The sequence below is a fragment of the Salmo salar genome, chromosome ssa11 (assembly GCF_905237065.1).
Source record: "Salmo salar chromosome ssa11, Ssal_v3.1, whole genome shotgun sequence".
In the NCBI taxonomy this organism is placed as follows: domain Eukaryota; kingdom Metazoa; phylum Chordata; class Actinopteri; order Salmoniformes; family Salmonidae; genus Salmo; species Salmo salar.
In genome coordinates this window covers 69,893,908-69,912,732 of record NC_059452.1, presented here as the reverse complement: position 1 = coordinate 69,912,732, position 18,825 = coordinate 69,893,908, and the positions used below count along the sequence as shown (strand labels likewise).

The window sequence follows — 18,825 nt, the reverse complement described above, 5'->3', positions numbered from 1 at the left end:
GCAGTGGAAATGTTTTTGGGGGATTCAGTTCATTTGCATGGCGAAGAGGGACTTTGCAATTAATTGCAATTCATCTGATCACTCTTCATAACATTCTGGAGTATATGCAAATTGCCATCATACAAACTGAGGCAGCAGACTTTGTGAAAATGTATATTTGTGTCATTCTCAAAACTTTTGGCCACGACTGTATGTTACATGACTGTTTATGAACGTGTTTGTGTAAAGGTTCAAACAAGGACTTTGTCATTGTCTATCCTAAGTGGTGTCATGGTCAAAAACGTACCCTACATAAACTGTGGCATGTAAAGAAGGTAGATGTATCCAGTATCTCTGTTTGTCCATTATGTCATTATCTATTCAATATCTATATTTATCTTGTAGAAACAGAGTAAAGTACAGATCCTTATCTTTATTGGCCACCACTCTTTCGCTCAGTGTGTGTGTGTGTGTGTGTGTGTGTGTGTGTGTGTGTGTGTGTGTGTGTGTGTGTGTGTGTGTGTGTGTGTGTGTGTGTGTGTGTGTGTGTGTGTGTGTGTGTGTGTGTGTGTGTGTGCGTGTGTATAATGGTCATTCACAATGTTATCATCCAACAGGAGAGTAAAAGTGAGGCCATTTCTCGTTATTTAAATTGATTGTGTAAACACCTCTGATCTCATAGCTCTAGGGCCGTTGGAATATCCACTTTACATCCTGGCCTTGAGGCAATCGCCTGACACATAGACACAGAGAAGGCTTGGCCATAGGAATTCCTTAGAATTCTCATCTAATTTTAGATAAGAGAATGCATAGCCTTCCATGCTGATATTAGGTTCTGGCTCCTCCCAGCGAGAGGCTATCTTGTATGGACATTGTCCCTCCACACACACCTTATTCAACAACTCCTGCACCTGGGTAGGTGTGAGCCACAGCCCTAGTGACAGTTAGATGTTGTGAAGGTCAGCTCGCCTGACGCTGCCGGTGAGCTGTCGGTCAAAGAACACACAGGCCAACAACACCCCACGCGACAGCACCTACAGAGAGGGAGAGAGATGAGTGAGAAAGGGGGGAGAGAGATGAGAAACCATGAAGTATAGTAGTTTTCTCTCTTGAGCGACTCTAGTCTTCACAGTGTATGTGGGACTTACATTGTGCTTTAAGAGGCAGTCTAATCTCTCATATGTTATCCCCTCTCCCAACTTCTCTGAAAAGAATTAAGAACAATATAATGCAATTTTAGTACACACAGCCTCTGGCATATAACTTTCCCCAAACCAGTCTTTTTGTATCTTCATACCGACTTCTTTCTCGCTCTCTCTCTTCCTCTGTTTCTCTTCTCTGTCGTCATCAGTCTCCTCCTCCCTATCCTCCGCTGCTCTCTTTCTTTATCCACTCATCCTCCTGAAAAAGAGAGAAAAAGGATAAAGTGAGCAGGACTAAAGCAGGTTTAGAAAACAATACATCTATCATGTTGGGGGGGGGGCAGAGGGCTAGCCCAGGACTACGCTTCGTAACCAGGCACAGGTTGGCAGGGAGAGGGGCCCCCTCCTGATACACAGACATTCTCAAAGCTTTAGAACAGCAGCGAGCTGTGACTACTAGAGGATACGGATGGAACTCACTCACAAACACAAGGTCACACACATCTGATGTTGAGTTCTGAATGTGTTGTAGTCCTCCTCTGTAGGTACCATCCGCCAGACATCAGGTAACAGAAACACTTATACCTGCTGGAGAGAGAGGGAGGGTTGTTCATTCCAATTCACTGTCACTGGTTTGTAGATGGAGTACCACATAGAGCGGAAAAGGGCAAAACAAAACAAGTAGGAAAGCTGTCAATCCAGTTGATTGTCAGGTGGCAGAAGAGGGAGGTGGGGGTAGCGACGCTGTAGCTCTAGACTGTCACAGGACACACTGAGGGAGACAGGGAGAAGGGAGGGGAGGATCAATTACCAGATGTACAAATTTGTTGAATGACTGATTGGATAAATTAATGAATGACAGGTGGACTCACCAATCTCTGGGGAAGCAGGGGAAGAGGGCAGGACTTTGAGGTGTGGTAGTGGAGTTTTTTGGGGGATGAGCTCAATTCTCCTCCTCCTTCCACCTCCTCCTCTTCTGGTCACAACCCCTCACTCTGCTGTCCACCCTGAAACACACATACACGTACACATGGCCCAATCTCACAGAACATACATCTTCCTTTGAGGTGAACAAAGAGACAAATCACACACCTCAGCGGGTCTCTTTCTGGTGCCTCTGCCCCAGCCATCAAACATCAATCCCCCCCCCACACACACAAAATGGAGTCTGCAGCAATCCCTCTGAGAGAGTGAGTGAGTGAGTGAGTGAGTGAGTGAGTGAGTGAGTGAGTGAGTGAGTGAGTGAGTGAGTGAGTGAGTGAGTGAGTGAGTGAGTGAGTGAGAATGTGAGAGTGAGAGTGAGAGATTGACATTGCAAAGAGAGAGAGAGATATTAAATGGAACCCTATTCCCTATATAGTTCACAACTTCTATGGCCTTTCTGTGACCCTAGGTGGATCTTGGCCAAATTAGTGCACTATATGGAGAATAGGGTGCGATTTTGGTCTACTCACGCTTGGCCTCAGAGTGGCATATGCTGGGGATGAGAGGGGGGATCTTGGGAGATTTGAGCAGAGGCTGCGGCTTGCTACCCAGCATGCCTGGTTTCTGTCAGTGTGCTGGCATCATGGAGGGCAGAAGAGGAGGAGGACACTTTGACGTCTGAGGAGAGATGGAGGAAGAGGAAGAAAGAGAGGATGAGGAGTAGTTTACCTGGCCGAGTTGACCTTTTTTTAAAATCTTTGTCTCTCTATTCAACCCTGTTGTCTGCCTTTTGTTTGCATAAGGTGATTAGTCAGGTCATAGGTTAGGTTAAGTTTAAAGGTTGACTTAGCGAGATGACACAAGATGATGCAGACGCACAAAGTAAACTGTAGCAGTGGGTAATTTTCCACAACAACCAGGAGCATGGAAGCACGAGGCTCAACATCTCCGCCGTTTTGGTTACCACGTTGTAGCAGCGTGAAGCTCTGCATATGCACAGATACTCTGTGTGACTTTGTGAGAGCAAAGCCTTGCAGCATGCTCATCTCAATGGCCACGATCAAGCAGATCACTTTTGTCAAGTCGATGACCATCGTTGGTCACCGCCTTTCAAAGTGTGTTGCATTCTGGGGAGAAAAATTGTCAGACAGGTGCAAGTGTAGTACATGGGGATGTGTAAAACGTACTCCTCAGCCTGAAGTGTCCCCACTTATGCCAGCAAATAGCTAGCTGTTAGTGTGGTGCCGACTGGTAAGATACTTCGGGAGGGTGGTCACGTGTGCTAGCAAGGCATAGATACTGGGTTCGAGCCTCGGTGCGAGCATAATCAGGAGGAAGTGATACTCGCTAAGCAAGCAGCGTGATGTCCTTTACACCTACAGTGCCTACATCCATTTTCAGGTCTTGCCATAGATTTTCAAGCAGATTTAAGTCAAAACCGTAACTCGGCCACTCAGAAACATTCACTGTCTTCTTGTAAGCAACTCCAGTGTAGATTTAGGTTACTGTCCTGCTGAAAGGTGAATTCATCTCCCAGTGTCTGATGGAAAGCACCCTGAACAAGGTTTTTCTCTAGGATTTTGCCTGTTTTTATCTCCATTCATTTTTTTATCCTAACAAACTCCCCAGTTCTTACTAGCATACCCATAACATGATGCAGCCACCACTATGCTTGAAAATATCGAGAGTGCTACTCAGTAATGTGTTATTGTGTTATTGGATTTTCCCCAAACATAACACTGTATTCGGGACAAAAAGTGAAATGCTTTGCCACATTCTTTAAGTGCCTTGTTGCGAACAGGATGCATGTTTTGGAATATTTTGTATTCTGTACAAGCTTCCTTCTTTTCACTCTGTCAATTAGGTTATCATTGTGGAGTAACTAAAATGTTGTTGATCCATCTTCAGTTTTCTCCTATCACTGCCATTAAACGGTTTCATTCCTCTCCGGCAACTGAGCTAGGAAGGACGCCTGTAACTTTGTAGTGACTGGGTGTATTGATACACCATCCAAAGTATAATTAATAAATTCACCATCCTCAATGGATATTCAATGTCTGCTTTTTTTAATATTTTTACTCATGTGCCAATAGGTTCCCTTCTTTGCGAGGCATTGGAAAACCTCCCTGGTCTTTGTGGTTGAATCTGTGTTTAAAATTCACTGCTTGACTGAGGGACCTTACAGATAATTGTATGTGTGGGATGCAGAGATGAGGTAGTAATTTAAAAATCATGTTAAACACTAATATTGCAGACAGAGTAAGTCCATGCAACTTATTGTGACTTGTTAAGCACATTATAACTTTTTTAGGCTTCCCATAACAAAGGGGTTGAATTCTTATTGACTCAAGAAATGTCAGCTTTTCATTTTCAATTAATTTGTAAAAATGTTGAAAAACATAATTCCAATTTGACATTATGGGGTATTGTGTGTATGACAGTGACAAAAAAATCTAAATTTCATCCATTTTAAATTCAGGCAGTTAAACATCAAGGGTTTTGAATACTTTTTGAAGGCACTGTACATGAACTTTACAAAAATGATGTGATCCAAGGTCATTTTGACTGCAGTTGCTTCTCACCAACTGCCCCATGCAGCCATCACCTGATTCGCGGGAGGCTCTATTGTCAACCAATCATTAGGGTGTTCTTGTTTTACCCACACGAACATGACAAAAGACATGACTGAAACAGGAACCAATTTTCCCAGGATTTAAGTGTACGCTGGATATATACAAATATATCTCTCTCACCCAAAAAAAACTTGAAAACGCCATTAGATTTTTGCCCCCCAAAAAACTAAAACGAAACATAATTCATGATGGTTTTTATTTTATTTTAGTTTGTTTTGTAGATTACATTTAGAAATTACAGCAGTTTTAGTCGTTAATCATTAATAATGATGAGTGATTAAAACTAGCAATCCCCATAGACAAACAATGGCAGTAGAATGGCCCGTACTGAAGAGCTCAGTGACTTTCACCGTGGCACCGTCATAGGATGCCACCTTTCCAACAAGTCAGTTCGTCAACTTTCTGCCCTGCTAGAGCTTCTCCGGTCAACTGTAAGTGCTGTTATTGTGAAGTGGAAACATCTAGGAGCAACAGCATCTCAGCCACGAAGTGGTAGGCCACACAAGCTCACAGAACGGGATGGCCGAGTGCTTTAAAAAAATGACAGCCTACCCCGGCCAAACCCTAACCCATCTCCATTTTGAAGTAGTCCATTTTCTACTAATACTTCTACGAGGGGCGGCAGGTAACCTAGTGGTTAGAGCGTTGGGCCAGTAACCGGGCCAGTAAAGGTTGTTAGATCAAATCCCTGTGCTGTCAAGGTATAAATCTGTCGCTCTGCCCCTGAACAAGGCAGTTAAATGGGCCCTGAGATGTGGATGTTGACAGAGGGGTTGTGTTAAATGCGGAAGACATATTTCAGTTGAATGCATTGTTGTGACTAGTTATCCCCCTTTCCCTCATGCTCTCTCTCTACAGGTCTTTGGAGCTGGTCATTGTAAATAAGAATTTGTTCTTAACTGACTTGCCTAGTAAAAAATAAAAATGAGTTGGTAAACAAACTGAAAGGGTACATACTGCCATCTGGAGTGTGTTGTTTGACGAGGTATAAAGTCAAGGTTGGTGATTTACTGCCACCTGCAGTTATAGAATGTTTCCTCATGAGTATAATTCATTATCTGAGCCTTCCTGCTGACATGGATGGAATTATGTGACCCTACCAACAAACCTTGACAGATGAGCAGCACATATCAGCCTACAACTTGTAAATCCTTTTCTCCATTCCTGTTCAGAAAGTGTGATTATACTGTGTCCTAATAGCCTTGTTAATATTCATTACATTTCACTTGTAAATAAATGAGATTTTCGTTTTGGTTTCTTTTATTTTTTGTTGAGTGTGTATTGATTTCAGGACCGTGGATATTACCAGGTAATTTAAAGCTGCGATTCTGGATATGTAAGACACAGTCCTCCTCAACAACGAACCATATTTGGTTAGTAGAGAATAGAGACCCACCCACTTTAGCTGAGCCAGGTAGAGTAGTTCTCTCTACAACCCAATAACCTATGTATCCCATGTACAGTGTATTACAGTGTATTGCATTTGAGGCTATGGAGGAGGTGGAGAACGAAGTGCTGCTGGATATGTTCGCTACAGTTTACCTCCAAAACGAACCATATTTGGTTAGTAGAGACCCTACTTTCTATTTTCCACCCCCACTTTAGTCGAGACCGGTAGAACAGTACTCTCTACAAGCCAATATTTTTTTTACCAAATATAACGTATTTTATTGGGGGCTATGGAGGGGCGGAGTGAAAAGCCAGCAGCAGGTAATGTAACATAGTCCCCCAAAACAATATTTGGTTAGTAGAGACCCTACTGAGTATTTCACACCCCAGTTTATGAGACATTACTTTTTTTCTCTACAACCCAATAAGTATCCCATATACAGTGTATTGCATTGCTAAGTTTTGCTTAAATACGTCAAAATTATTCATTTATTTTTTCATAGATGGTTGCAATGCTGTGAAAAACAGTTGCACTGCACTTTGCAGGGGACATATTTTGAGTGAGAAAAATATCTGCGTTCGTGCCCCGTGGCTCCTGCGGTCAGCATAGTATCCTGCTGCTTGGAGAAAGGAATATATATCATGTTTCGAGATTAAAAACGTGTGCTTTTAAGGAAAAGTAGTCTAATATCGCCATCCAGAGTTTACTGGTCTTTACAAAATTGAGTTGTGGTATAATAATCAATTTTATTTATGATTGCATACGTGATTTGTAAATATTTTAACGAATTAAAAACGGCCAAAATATAGATTCGAAAATGTATTAATTGACGGGAATAATGTTGCCTTTCGTAAAAACAAATAGAAAATGTCTACGCGTCCCTGCTCAAGTGATGGATGACGTAGAAGTCAAGCGACGTACACACGTGTCGAAGCCTGGTGGAAGCAGTAGAGACAAGAAATGGCTACCGACAGGCTGCAGTTCCATGAAATGGGCATAGATGATCGCATTTTGAAGGTAGATGTTCTTCTCTCCTGTGAAACTATATGAGGATAAATTAATTGTTCAATTGCCTGACCTCAATTGTGATATAAATCTGAGAACTATACGCCAGTTGATACTAGACATTGCTAGGATAGCTAACATACCCCGCTAACGATAGCTAACTGTTAGCTAGATACATTTTACATTTAAGTCATTTAGCAGACGCTCTTATCCAGAGCGACTTACAAATTACCATGTAAAAGTGTTTACTTTGCCTATCAATCTGTCTGGATATCAACGTATTCGATTTTAAATGGGACGTAGAATTAACCTAGTTAGCCATGTAACTACGTTATTTCGATATGTAACTAGTTAGCTAGTTATTTAAACAATCACCTTAAATACAGGAAATTCAAGAAGTTGTCAAGCAGAATATTTCAGAAATAAACGAATGAGGCCATATAACGTCCCACAGCATTTTGTTCTGATATGATTTCCTAGCTAGTAACTAAGACACTTATTTTTTTCCCCCACCTAGGCGCTGGCGGACTTGGGCTGGGCTCAGCCCACTTTGATCCAGGAGAAAGCCATTCCACTGGCTCTGGAGGGCAAGGACATTCTAGCCCGGGCCAGGACTGGCTCAGGAAAAACAGCTGCTTACGCTGTGCCCGTCATCCAGCGTATCTTGTCATCCAAACAAGTGAGAAGTAGTAGTAGTAAAGGCCATACTGTATCAAGGGGTTTATAACATTAGACCATGGGTGTCAAACTTATTCCACGGATGAAGGGTGGTATGGCTGCGGTCTATACATCACTGTTACCATGGGTACTCCATGGCTATCAGTCCAAAATAATTTGCTTTAAAAAATCTTCAATAGTTTCAACAAGCCAGAATGTTGAATAAAATGATATTTAAGCGTACTTTACTGGTTGTCTGTGCTGTTGGTACGTTTGGCTGTAGGAAGTGTGGTTGGGGTAGCCACAGGAAAAATGTTGTTTACCCAACGTTTTGTAGCACCGGTAGGTTCTGATGAGTTTCATGTGATGCACAATTTGTGAACAATAGCTGCATGTAACCGATCGTTGTCGACCGAAGCGTGTTCCTTTGCAGTCACCTGGAAGTGCTTGTGAAATTTGCCTGCTGATTGCGTGGGATAACATTTGGTCTGTGCTTCGGGTTAAACTCGGCCATTGTTGACATACTATGCAAGTCGCATGCTAATTGCGTTCGCATTGAAAATACAAACCGATGTACAGACCAGCATACTGAAAGTCAGGTTAATAACTCTACTCTCTGGGTATTTTGTCTCCATTACATGACTCCTACATGACAAAATCAGAACAACAGGTAGAGTACATTCATGGGACTGTTCACAAAATGTTAGACGAGAGAGAGGAGTCTTTCACTCTGATTCCTAGAGGCTAGAGCGTGGCCAAGTAAGACTTCAACCAGGTGAGTGCAGTTCCTAACTAACCAGTGATCTTAATTGATTATTCTTTGGTCCATCAAGTACAAGGGAGGAGTGGAAACCCAAAGAGACTTGAGTCTTCCATACGTTGAATGAGTTTGACACCTGTGCGTTAGACCATCTCTGGTAGTAGTGGCATAGCCCTTCGATTGGGCTAAGACTAATCCGTAGTTATCATAGTGGTAGGCGATGTAGCGAGGGGGAGCAGCTTGAACCTTGCGCGCGTGTGTGTGTTCTCTCCAGAATGTCCGTGAGCAGGCAGTGAGAGCGTTGATCCTGGTTCCTACCAAGGAGCTGGGGCAGCAGGTACAGGCCATGATCCGCCAGCTGACTGTCTACTGTGCCAGAGACGTGAGGGTGGCAGACATCTCCGGCAAGGCTGACCTGTCTGCCCAGAGGTCTGTTTGCTCAACTGTCATCTGACATATTGTTACAGGATACATTGTTTTGGTCTCTGTATCAATGCCTGGGAAGAAGGATGTGTAGTCTTTATGCGTGTGTGTGTGTGTGTTTTCATGGCAGGCCCATCCTGATGGAGAAGCCAGATGTGGTAGTGGGGACCCCCTCTAGGGTGCTGGCCCACCTCAGTGCCCATAGCCTGGACCTGCAGGCCTCGCTGGAGACCCTAGTCATAGATGAGGCTGACCTGCTCTTCTCCTTCGGCTTCGAGGCTGACCTCAAGAGCCTGCTGTGGTAAGACACCAAGACGGAGAGACGTACACACACTCTGATAGTGTCACTAATCTATGATGGACTACTGTTTGTGAGTGGTTATGTTGAAATGTGCTAGATTTCCATCCAATTGGCAAAAGATGTATGTGAATATTCTAAAATCAATATGCTCATTTCCCCAACGAGATGTTTCCATCAAATTGACGTGTTTGGCATAAAGGACTGTGCGCGATGACAGTGCACAATAACAGTGCACATACAAATAACTTTTGCGGTTAAATGTTTGCCCACTCTGGTCTTAGCAGGTGTTCTCTAGCCAATAGCTTGCAGATAGTGCGGGAAGACTACCTATATGATGAGATTATTATGGATAAGAGCAAGATAACAAAAACAAAATTTGTCACATGGCAGTCAATCATGCCACCAGAGTAAGACCCTCGATATTCATTTGAAAAGCAGCATCAAACCTCGTCACCGTGCACTTCCACCACCCTGTGAAGTTCGTCACAACTTATTTCATCTGTAGCCTAATAAAGTGCGTGCTTACTCGAATCGCGGTGGGAGGACCACACGACATATCGTTCCTTGACTCCGTTTGCTTCGATACAATGGTTATTATATCAATCTTTTCGCAATAAAGGGGTTTCCGCCGCCATTTCTCGTAGAACTATCTTTGCAGACACAAAAAAGACCCCACCTAGTCTAGGGTAATTTTCTTTAGTTGACACATTTCCTGTTTCCATCAGGCCTGTCGTGACATTTACTTTACTCGCATAAAAAGGTTGGATGGAAACCTGTTTAGAGGGAAATCTCCCTTTCCCATGTAACTTTTTTTGTAAATTTGTATGTGTCGTTCCATCAGCCACCTGCCGAAGATCTACCAGTCGTTCCTTATGTCCGCTACTCTCAGTGAGGATGTCCAGGCCCTGAAGGAACTGCTGCTGCACAATCCTGTAAGAAAAACACAAACAAGAGTAGTGCTCATTTTAGTCTTCCTTTTCAAAACGTTTTTCGACGGTGTGCCCAACTGAACACGGCCCTGCTTTAATAGCATATTCTCTGTCAGAATTCCTCTCATACGTGTGTGTGTGTGTGTGTGTGTGTGTGTGTGTGTGTGTCCTAGGTGATTCTAAAGCTGCAGGGCTCCCAGCTGCCAGACAGCTCCCAGCTGCAGCAGTACAGTGTTCAGTGTGAGGAAGAGGATAAGTTCCTGCTCATCTACACCCTGTTGAAACTGCACCTGGTTCAGGGCAAGACCCTGGTGTTTGTTGGGGCAGTGGAAAGGTGCTACAGACTCAAACTGTTCCTGGAACAGTTCAGCATCCCCACCTGTGTACTCAATTCTGAGCTGCCTGTCCACTCCAGGTGAGGAGGGAGGGTGGGAAGGAACCATGCGGGTGTTGATTGACATCCATCTGTTTATCCATCAAAATCTGAACACTTTCCTGTGCTCTCTCGCCCCGTCTCCCCAGGTGTCACATCATCACCCAGTTTAACCAGGGGTTCTATGATTATATCATCGCCACGGACGAGCAGGCATTGGCTGATCCCACCACCACAGTGCAGGCCGCCGAGGGGAAAGGGAAGAAGAAGAAGAATGCAGGGAGGTATGGGATACCGCAACATACAATTTAGTAATTTAGCAGTCGGTCATTCTTAACGCCTTATCCAGAGTTGAAATGATACTGTTTGTGCCCAGTTGGACTGAAGCTATTTGTTGTAGCAGAGAAGGAGCCACTTAGTTAGGAAGCTGTTCTTCAACTCTGCGCTAATGCGGGGTGGGGTGGGGGGGTAATCATTAGTGTACACTGTAGCAAAACGTTTCGCAACGGAATCGAGTTTCTATTGGACAAATTCACATAGCTCCCCGCTTCGTTTGGTTCGGTTCATAGGTAATAAACCCCAGGTGATGGTACAATGACCCTTGACCTCTCACACCTGACTCCCACAGAGCCAAGGACAAGGAGTACGGCGTCTCCAGAGGAATAGACTTCCAGAATGTCTCCAACGTCATCAACTTTGACTTCCCCACCACCGTGGAGTCCTATATCCACCGTGTTGGACGGTCAGTGTCAACAGAATACAATTGTATTGCCCAATTTTGAAGAAACAAGCCTGCACCTCTGAAATAACCCACAAAGGCTACATCTCAAATCACGCCCTATTGCTCCTGTAGTGCACTACTTTTGAGCAGAGCTCTAGAAGAGGGTGCCATTAAAAATTTGCCCCTGAGCTCTCCGCTCAAAGGATGAAGGTATTGGGTAAAGCTCAACAATTCAACCTTTTCCTTCTGTAGAACGGCACGAGCAGACAACCCAGGCACCGCTCTCACCTTCATCTCACACACAGAGCTCCCCCTACTGGCAGATGTGGAGGACGCACTCATGGGAGGTACGCTCAGGCACTGTGTTTCTATCTGAGGTAGTCTGTATTTGTGACGGACCTATTCTCCGTGCGGATGTAACGGTAGTCTGTGTGTGTCTGACCTAGCATCTCTGTGTTGTGCGTTTTTCAGATAACGCCGAGTGCGCTCTGAAGCCGTACGGGTTTAAAATGGAGGAGATTGAGGGCTTCAGATACCGCTGCCGGGTACGTACAGTACACCTGGGATGTTATATCACACCTGTCCACCTCACACTAGAGGGCTGCGGGTCCCAACAGAGATCATTGCTGAGCGGTCTGGATTTTTCACGCTGCGGTCGGGAGTGTGCGGTCAGACGGACAACTTTGGGATTCCAACTATTTTTGTTGTTCCGCAGATCATTTGGGAACGGTTGTGTTTCTGCTTTGCATGAGTTGGCCTATCTATTGTGTTAAAAGCATGTTTTTGTTGTTGTACAATTCGCTCCTGAAGTTAAGTAACCCTGGTCGGCGTGCGAGATCAAGCGCGCTAAGTATATGTGTGGTGTCAATGAAAGAGAGTAGGCTGCCTTTGCGTGGGTCGGAGAGTCACGTGGCGGTTATCTCTCCAAGGAAATGTAGTTTTAAATAGAATTAGACTGAGTTTCACTAATAAATATGGATCACGGAAAGATGTGGAGGCCGCTCAACCAACGTGAGTGAGCAATCCAAAAATGGCATGATGGGATAAAGGCGGAACGCGCGTGTGTAGGCTAGCATGGTGAGCGACGCGAGCGGTTTTCATTTTCATACAAATGACCCATTTTGTCTCTGCCTGCAAATCGTCCTCTTAGGAGGTCGGCTATATCCTATACGACAATGCAAAACGTAGAAAGTGTCGCTGTCGTCATTCTCGCTGCTTCCGGTTCAGTAGCCATACCTGCGAGATCAGGTTTGTGTGTGTGTGGTCTCAATTAGAGTAGGATACAGCCTATGCATGGGCAGAGAAGTATGGGGCAACTTTCCAAGGAAATGTACTTCTTAAATATGATTAGGCTATAGTTTACTACATTGCCTATAAATAAATATTGATCACCCACATTTGTCTCCATCTGAAAATCGTCCTGCTCCTAAAAGTTAGGCTATAAAACGTAGCTCAAGAGAAAGTGCAAGTCTCTCCAACTCTGCTCTCTTCAAACTACGTCTAGCCTATTGGCTGATATAGCCCAGTAATACTGATTAGCCTAATATAATGGGCCATGTGAGAATGTCTGGTAATTTAATCTACTACTTAGGTTATTTTTGCGTGTTTTGATATGGCTGGCAAGTGAGCCACATACGCCTAAAATAACATTGTGGGACTGCGGTTGGGTTCGGGACCAGTTTTTGCAGTTGGGAGTTGGACAGAACCAGTGGGTGTGGGCAGGTGCGGTATGAAAAGCTGTGGGCTATACACCAGGTAGTATAAGAGTTTTGATTTGGTATGAATACATGTGTGTGTCTAGGATGCCATGCGGTCAGTGACTAAGCAGGCGGTGAGGGAGGCCAGACTGAAAGAGATCAAACAGGAGCTGCTCAACTCAGAGAAACTCAAGGTGAGTGGGCTTCTCTCTCTCTCCTTCTCCCCTTTCTGTTTCGCTTCCTTTTCCATGGCACTGATTGGTCAGTTGTTCTGTCACTCAGACATACTTTGAGGACAACCCCCGAGACCTGCAGCTGCTGAGGCACGACAAAGACCTGCACCCTGCTGTCATCAAGCCACACCTGAAGAACGTACCAGAATACCTCAGTAAGACACACACATTGCTTAGGGACCTCTCTCCTATCAATAATGGTTTTCAACCTTACACTCAGCTTATGGTGATATGTAAACAATATTCTCATTGGCCCGATTCAGTCCCTCCGATGCTGAGGGGAGTGGCCAACCCAATGTCCGGCAGGAAGAGGAGGAAGAGGAGAGAGAAGCCCAAACCTGACGGGGTCGTCAAGACAACCTTTAAGGTAAGGTTCCGAACTAACTCTAGCCCAGACATAACTCTAACCCTAGCATAATCCCTAACCCTATACCCCTAGCCTTAACCCTAACCTAGCTCAACAAAGACCACGCTGGGGAGTTGCAAACAGTTGCAGACATTCCATTAGCTTTTTTCCCATTATTTCCTTCACACTGGGAGCAACAAACAATAAGCAAGCGTTTACTTTCAAAACTGTAATGGATACTCTGATCCGTCTAAACCCGTCTCATCCCTTTTTCTTCCTAGAAGGACTTCCGAGGCAAGAACCCCTTGAAGAGTTTCCGCTACATTGGGGGGAGGAGCCGAGGGGGCAAGGCTGGCAAATCCTAGGCCTCCGTGTCAACGTGCACCAATCCGACTGCTCTGCACAGCTAGCCTAGGACGTCACCAGTTTCCAGATCAGTTCGGATGGAGAGGAGACGAGCTGAGGAAGCCATTGTAGACTACTGAGATGCAGCCGGAGTGTCCAACATCAGGGTGGTATTCACTAGACCCCAAACGGAAGAAAACTGACTGGAACAGGGCGGGACTGCCTGAACTTTTCCAATAAGAAACGCTTATTTGAGTTTTGCTCCGTCTTGAACCGGTGTGCACTAATGAATACCACCCAGGTTTGAGGAACCTACCAGCAGCACCATTACTCCTCTGTCAGTGAACCGACATACGAGTTGTCTGGTTAGGAAACATTGTCTGGTTAGAAAACGTTCTGTGAACTCAACGGAATGTGCCTTCCCTCAACACAACAGGTGTTTATCACAGTAATGTAATAATGACTGCATTACTCTGAACTTCCACTGATGCAAATTACCTTCACTAGTGTTCCAAATCCTAATTCGAAGAATGAAAATTGCCACTTCGTTTCAATAAGTCATTTTCTATTATTGAATTGGAATCTCAATTTACTTCCGTAACTGAAATGCAACACCTGTTTTACTACACATATGATGTACCTTGAAATGTCTGTGATTTCAGATGGTTACGTGTGGGTATTGTTTCTTTGTAACATAAGAATTCAACAAAGTGTAAGATTTATTAAATGGTTTGTGCTCTTTAAGCAGTTTGCTATTAATCATGTCAGTCCCAGAGGTCTCTCCCTCTAAAGAAAGGTTGTTTGGGGACATGCTTTGGATGTATTCACAAAGTGGTGCTATACGAGTGGACACTGTAGAAAAGCTAGAGGAATTTCCAAAAGTCATGACATGGTTTAAAAGAATTGAATAGATCATAATCGCAAGGCCATATCTTGTTTTACATTTCATGGGTTTTAACCATGAAACAAGGATATTGGATAGAATGTTCCAAGTGTCAAAGGCATGCTGCACACATGGTTGGTAGGCAGCTTAACCTGAATGATGGTATAGAACATTTGGCACATAGTGGGGCTGTGCTGTGGTGTGATTCACTACCCTTCTCCATGAAGCGTGTACTCGGAGGCATGGGCGTGCCATGGCCTGGAGGGAGTTATACCATGGATTATTTTAGTAGTCCAAGGGCATGACTCATTTTTTTGGGCCATCCAGTTTCCAGAGACAGGCATAGAATCAGTTCACAGTCCAGGCCTACATGTAGAGAGAAGGCAAGTCCGGGGGATTTAGGTAGAGAATTAGAACACAATCACCCCAAAAGTCTAATGTTCCATGCTATCTGGGATCCTTGGGACGTCACTACCCATTAATTTAAAAGGGTTAAGTTTAGTGGGTAGGGATGTCCCATGGATTCTGGATTGTACTGACCCAAGTCAAACAACTTGATCAGTTCTTACTTCCAGTCGTGTGTGCAATTAAGTCACCATAACCAGAAAACAGCACAATCAACCGCAAAAAGAGGACAGGTTTGTATCAACTAGCTAAATATAACATAAATCAGACAATGTTTTGTTAAAAGAATAATCAAATCAGATCAAGTGTATCAGCAGCAGATTCACCAATGTTAGCTAGCTAGCTGCACTAACATAAGCTAGTAGTCATTAGAGTCTTTTGTTGGACTGTTGACTCTATGTTCCAGCTAGCAGTATTTCTGCTTGAACCTCAGGGTACATAAAGATAACTATGGAAACCATGTCTGATTGAAATATCACTAATTATTCCTTGATTTATAGGTGGCTATATTTCATTTTTCAGACCCCCTGGCCCATCAACTCACTCCCCCAGTCTGTGAAGAGGTTTCCTCTGGGAAGCTGCACTGAACAGGAGTGGAGCCCCAGTCTAGGGCAAGAGGACCCAGAGCCCACACATATTAAAAGAGAAACAGGACGAACTCAGGACCGGTCAGAAGGAAGAGCAGTTTCAAGCTATGGAGTTTGACGCTAAAGACCCCATATTCACTATTGCTTGTGTGAGAAGCCTAACCCAAAGTGAAGAAAACAGAGGGAGACTACCCAGCCCCTCAACTGGACAGATAAAAACAGAACCTGATGAAGAGGACAACATGGCATCAAATCAAATTGTATTTGTCACATGTTTTGTAGCCACAGGTGTAGACTAACAGTAAAATGCTTACTTACAGGTCCTTTTCCAACAATGCAGAGTTAAAGATAAGATTTTAAAAAATTAAATAGAAACTGACACGAGGAATAAATGCACAGTTAAATACTGATTTAAAATAACATGGCTATATATATATTAGTCATGCCCTTGGACTACTATATATATATATATATATATATATATATATATATATACACACACATAGGGAGTAGAAAATAACACGGCTATGTACAGGGAGTGCCAGTACCCAGTCAGTGTGCAGCGGTACAAGATAATTGAGGTAGACATACTATGAATATACAGTGCATTCGGAAAGTATTCAGACACCTTGACTTTTTCCACATTTTGTTACGTCACAGCCTTATTCCAAAATGGATTAAATAAAATAAATAATCCCCTATCAATCTACACATAATACCCCACAAATAAAAAAAGCATAAACAGGTTTATATTTATTTTTTACAAATGTATTAAAAATAAATAACTGAAATATCACATATAACATAAGTTTTCAGACCCTTTACTTAGCACTTTCTTGTAGCACCTTTGGTAGCAATTACAGCCTTGGGTATGATGCTACAAGCTTGGCACACCTGTATTTGGGGAATTTCTCCCATTCTTCTCTGCAGATCCTCTCAAGCTCTATCGTGTTGGATGGGGAGCGTCGCTGCTCAGGTATTTTCAGGTCTCTCCAGAGACGTTCGATCGGGTTCAAGTCCAGGCTCTGGCTGGGCCACTCAAGGACATTCAGAGATTTGTCCCGAAGCCACTCCTGTGTTGTCTTGGCTGTGTGCTTAGGGTCGTTGTCCGGTTGGAAGGGGAACCTGAGGTCCAGAAACCTCTGGAGCAGATTTTCATCAAGGATCTATGTACTTTGCTCCGTTAATCTTTCCCTCGATCCTGACTGGTCCCCCAGTCCCTGCCACTGAAAGAAATCCCCACAGCATGATGCTCCCACCACCATGCTTCACCATAGGGATGGTGCCAGGTTTCCTCTAGACGTGATCCTTTTATATACAGTATATACTGTATATGTTTGAATTTTCAAACTAGTTTTCATTGGATAGGCAGATAAAGCGTTTTAATCGAAAGCAATCACTTTTGCAAATAGAAACAGATTCCTACTCATTACTCCACGTGCTTAACCTACATCACTTTGTTTTGAGCCGACTTCACCGTCGGCCAGAGCGGGGCAGTAGCCTGGATCCAAAACAAATTCACTTTTCACCTGGTGCAAACTCCACCCACCTGGGCACCCGGTCCAGCTTAATCGAATCTCCTGATTGACTTTTTAAAAGAGACAGGTGACTAAACATAATTTAAACAGCCCTACTCCGGAGGTGGAGGTGTGCTGTGTAACTGCTGATAAGACTCCAGACTCCTCCATGCATCTAAGTTTCCTTGGTCTCTGCCAGGAGGTTGCTTAAAAACCCTGAGCCCACAGCTATATCCTCCTCCTCTCCTCTTCTCTCTCTGACACACCACCAAACAGGACTAAGTTCTATACACATCTGCACACCAAAGTGTTCACCACAGATTCTACAAACCAAAACTTTCTACACAGCAAAGATTTCGACAATCTTTTCTTCAGTCTCCTGGCTCTTAGAGACTCTTCAAGCTCTTAGAGACTCTTCAAGACAGACTGACTCCGGCGGAGACTTCTTCTAAACCTGAGGACTGTTGGATGCTCATCTAGCACATGCAGGTCAACTGTTAGCTGACTACTCTGACTGGTCTGTGTGAGAGACTGTGGGTGGCCTGAGGATTTTCTGCATCACGGAAACATTAGGTGGCCTATTTGGTCTGCAACCTTGCCTTTGTTTTGTTGGTGCAACCAGAGTGACTGAGGAATCTTCTCTTGCACGGCAGATAAGGCCTTTGTAGAGCTGGGGTCAGGTTGCACTGCGAGTTCTGGTCCTGGTTCTGAGGCTAGTAAGAAGATGAGGGGTGCAGTGTTGAGTTTGTGGGTGTCTCTGGCCCTGTGCTGCTGGGTTCTGGGCTGGGCTGGAGGTGTAGAGGGACAGAACACCGCATGTGTCCAGACACAGGTGAGACAGGCTGGACCTGTGGCGCATGGGAGAATGGAACAAAGCGTTCATCCACTGTAACATGAGTACCAGGATTGTACAGTAACGGTAGAATTTCCAACCATTTATACCATACATCTCTGATTGCAGCTAGTTTTTCTTTCACATTGACCGGGTCTAGTATCACGGTTATCAAAGCGAATCACCGGAGAAATTATTTGGAATTCTTGCAGAGAAATTGTTGCCCGAAATATTGGCCTTCCATTTTCTTCATTCCACAGGCTGGCCTTTTCTTCTCTGTTTGACTTGTACACTCCAGCTAATATCAACAATCCAATGTACGCATGCAAGTCAATCCGATCTAGTGGCTTTCAGTTCTCTTGAAACACACGGCTCCCCTCCAAGTTCATGTCCAGTACAATCTTCTCTATTGCTTGGGGGTAAAAAGAGCTCAAAAGCTGATTGTATATCATGGACTCGAGTGGCAGCAAATCGTGTAGGCCCTGGATCAACTCTGATTACATTGGAAGCTGACAGTCTACCTTGACTTCGTTGTGGTGATGGTGACCATTCTATTTTACCATCTTTAGACTTCCTTGTCCTCTCTTCTCTGGATGATGGTTGTTGCATGCTCTCTCTCTCTCATCTGATGGAGGGGATGGTATGGCAGACTCCTCCTCTGAATCCTCTTCACCAAAGAAAAATTCACAATCTGGATCACCAACAGCATCGTCCTCCATCTCTGAAATGTCCTCTGTCTCTGA

At 44.1% G+C, this 18,825-nt stretch overlaps 1 protein-coding gene across 2 annotated transcripts; it reads left to right on the top strand.

The window, feature by feature from the left end:
* The first annotated feature begins 6,951 nt into the window (after nt 1-6,951).
* On the top strand, nt 6,952-14,602 carry ddx56 (DEAD (Asp-Glu-Ala-Asp) box helicase 56). Of its 2 annotated transcripts, none has more exons than XM_014128154.2 (14): nt 6,952-7,085; nt 7,591-7,752; nt 8,765-8,919; nt 9,044-9,214; nt 10,056-10,146; nt 10,317-10,558; nt 10,666-10,800; nt 11,145-11,258; nt 11,490-11,584; nt 11,709-11,782; nt 13,039-13,128; nt 13,217-13,322; nt 13,431-13,534; nt 13,798-14,602. In XM_014128154.2, the coding sequence occupies exons 1-14, from the start codon at nt 7,029-7,031 to the stop codon at nt 13,876-13,878; spliced, it is 1,677 nt and encodes a 558-aa protein (XP_013983629.1). In that variant the 5' UTR covers nt 6,952-7,028; the 3' UTR covers nt 13,879-14,602. The 2 variants fall into 2 exon arrangements, with proteins under 2 accessions (XP_013983629.1, XP_013983628.1); XM_014128153.2 differs by having other exon boundaries at nt 13,795-14,602.
* The last annotated feature ends 4,223 nt before the right edge of the window (nt 14,603-18,825 follow it).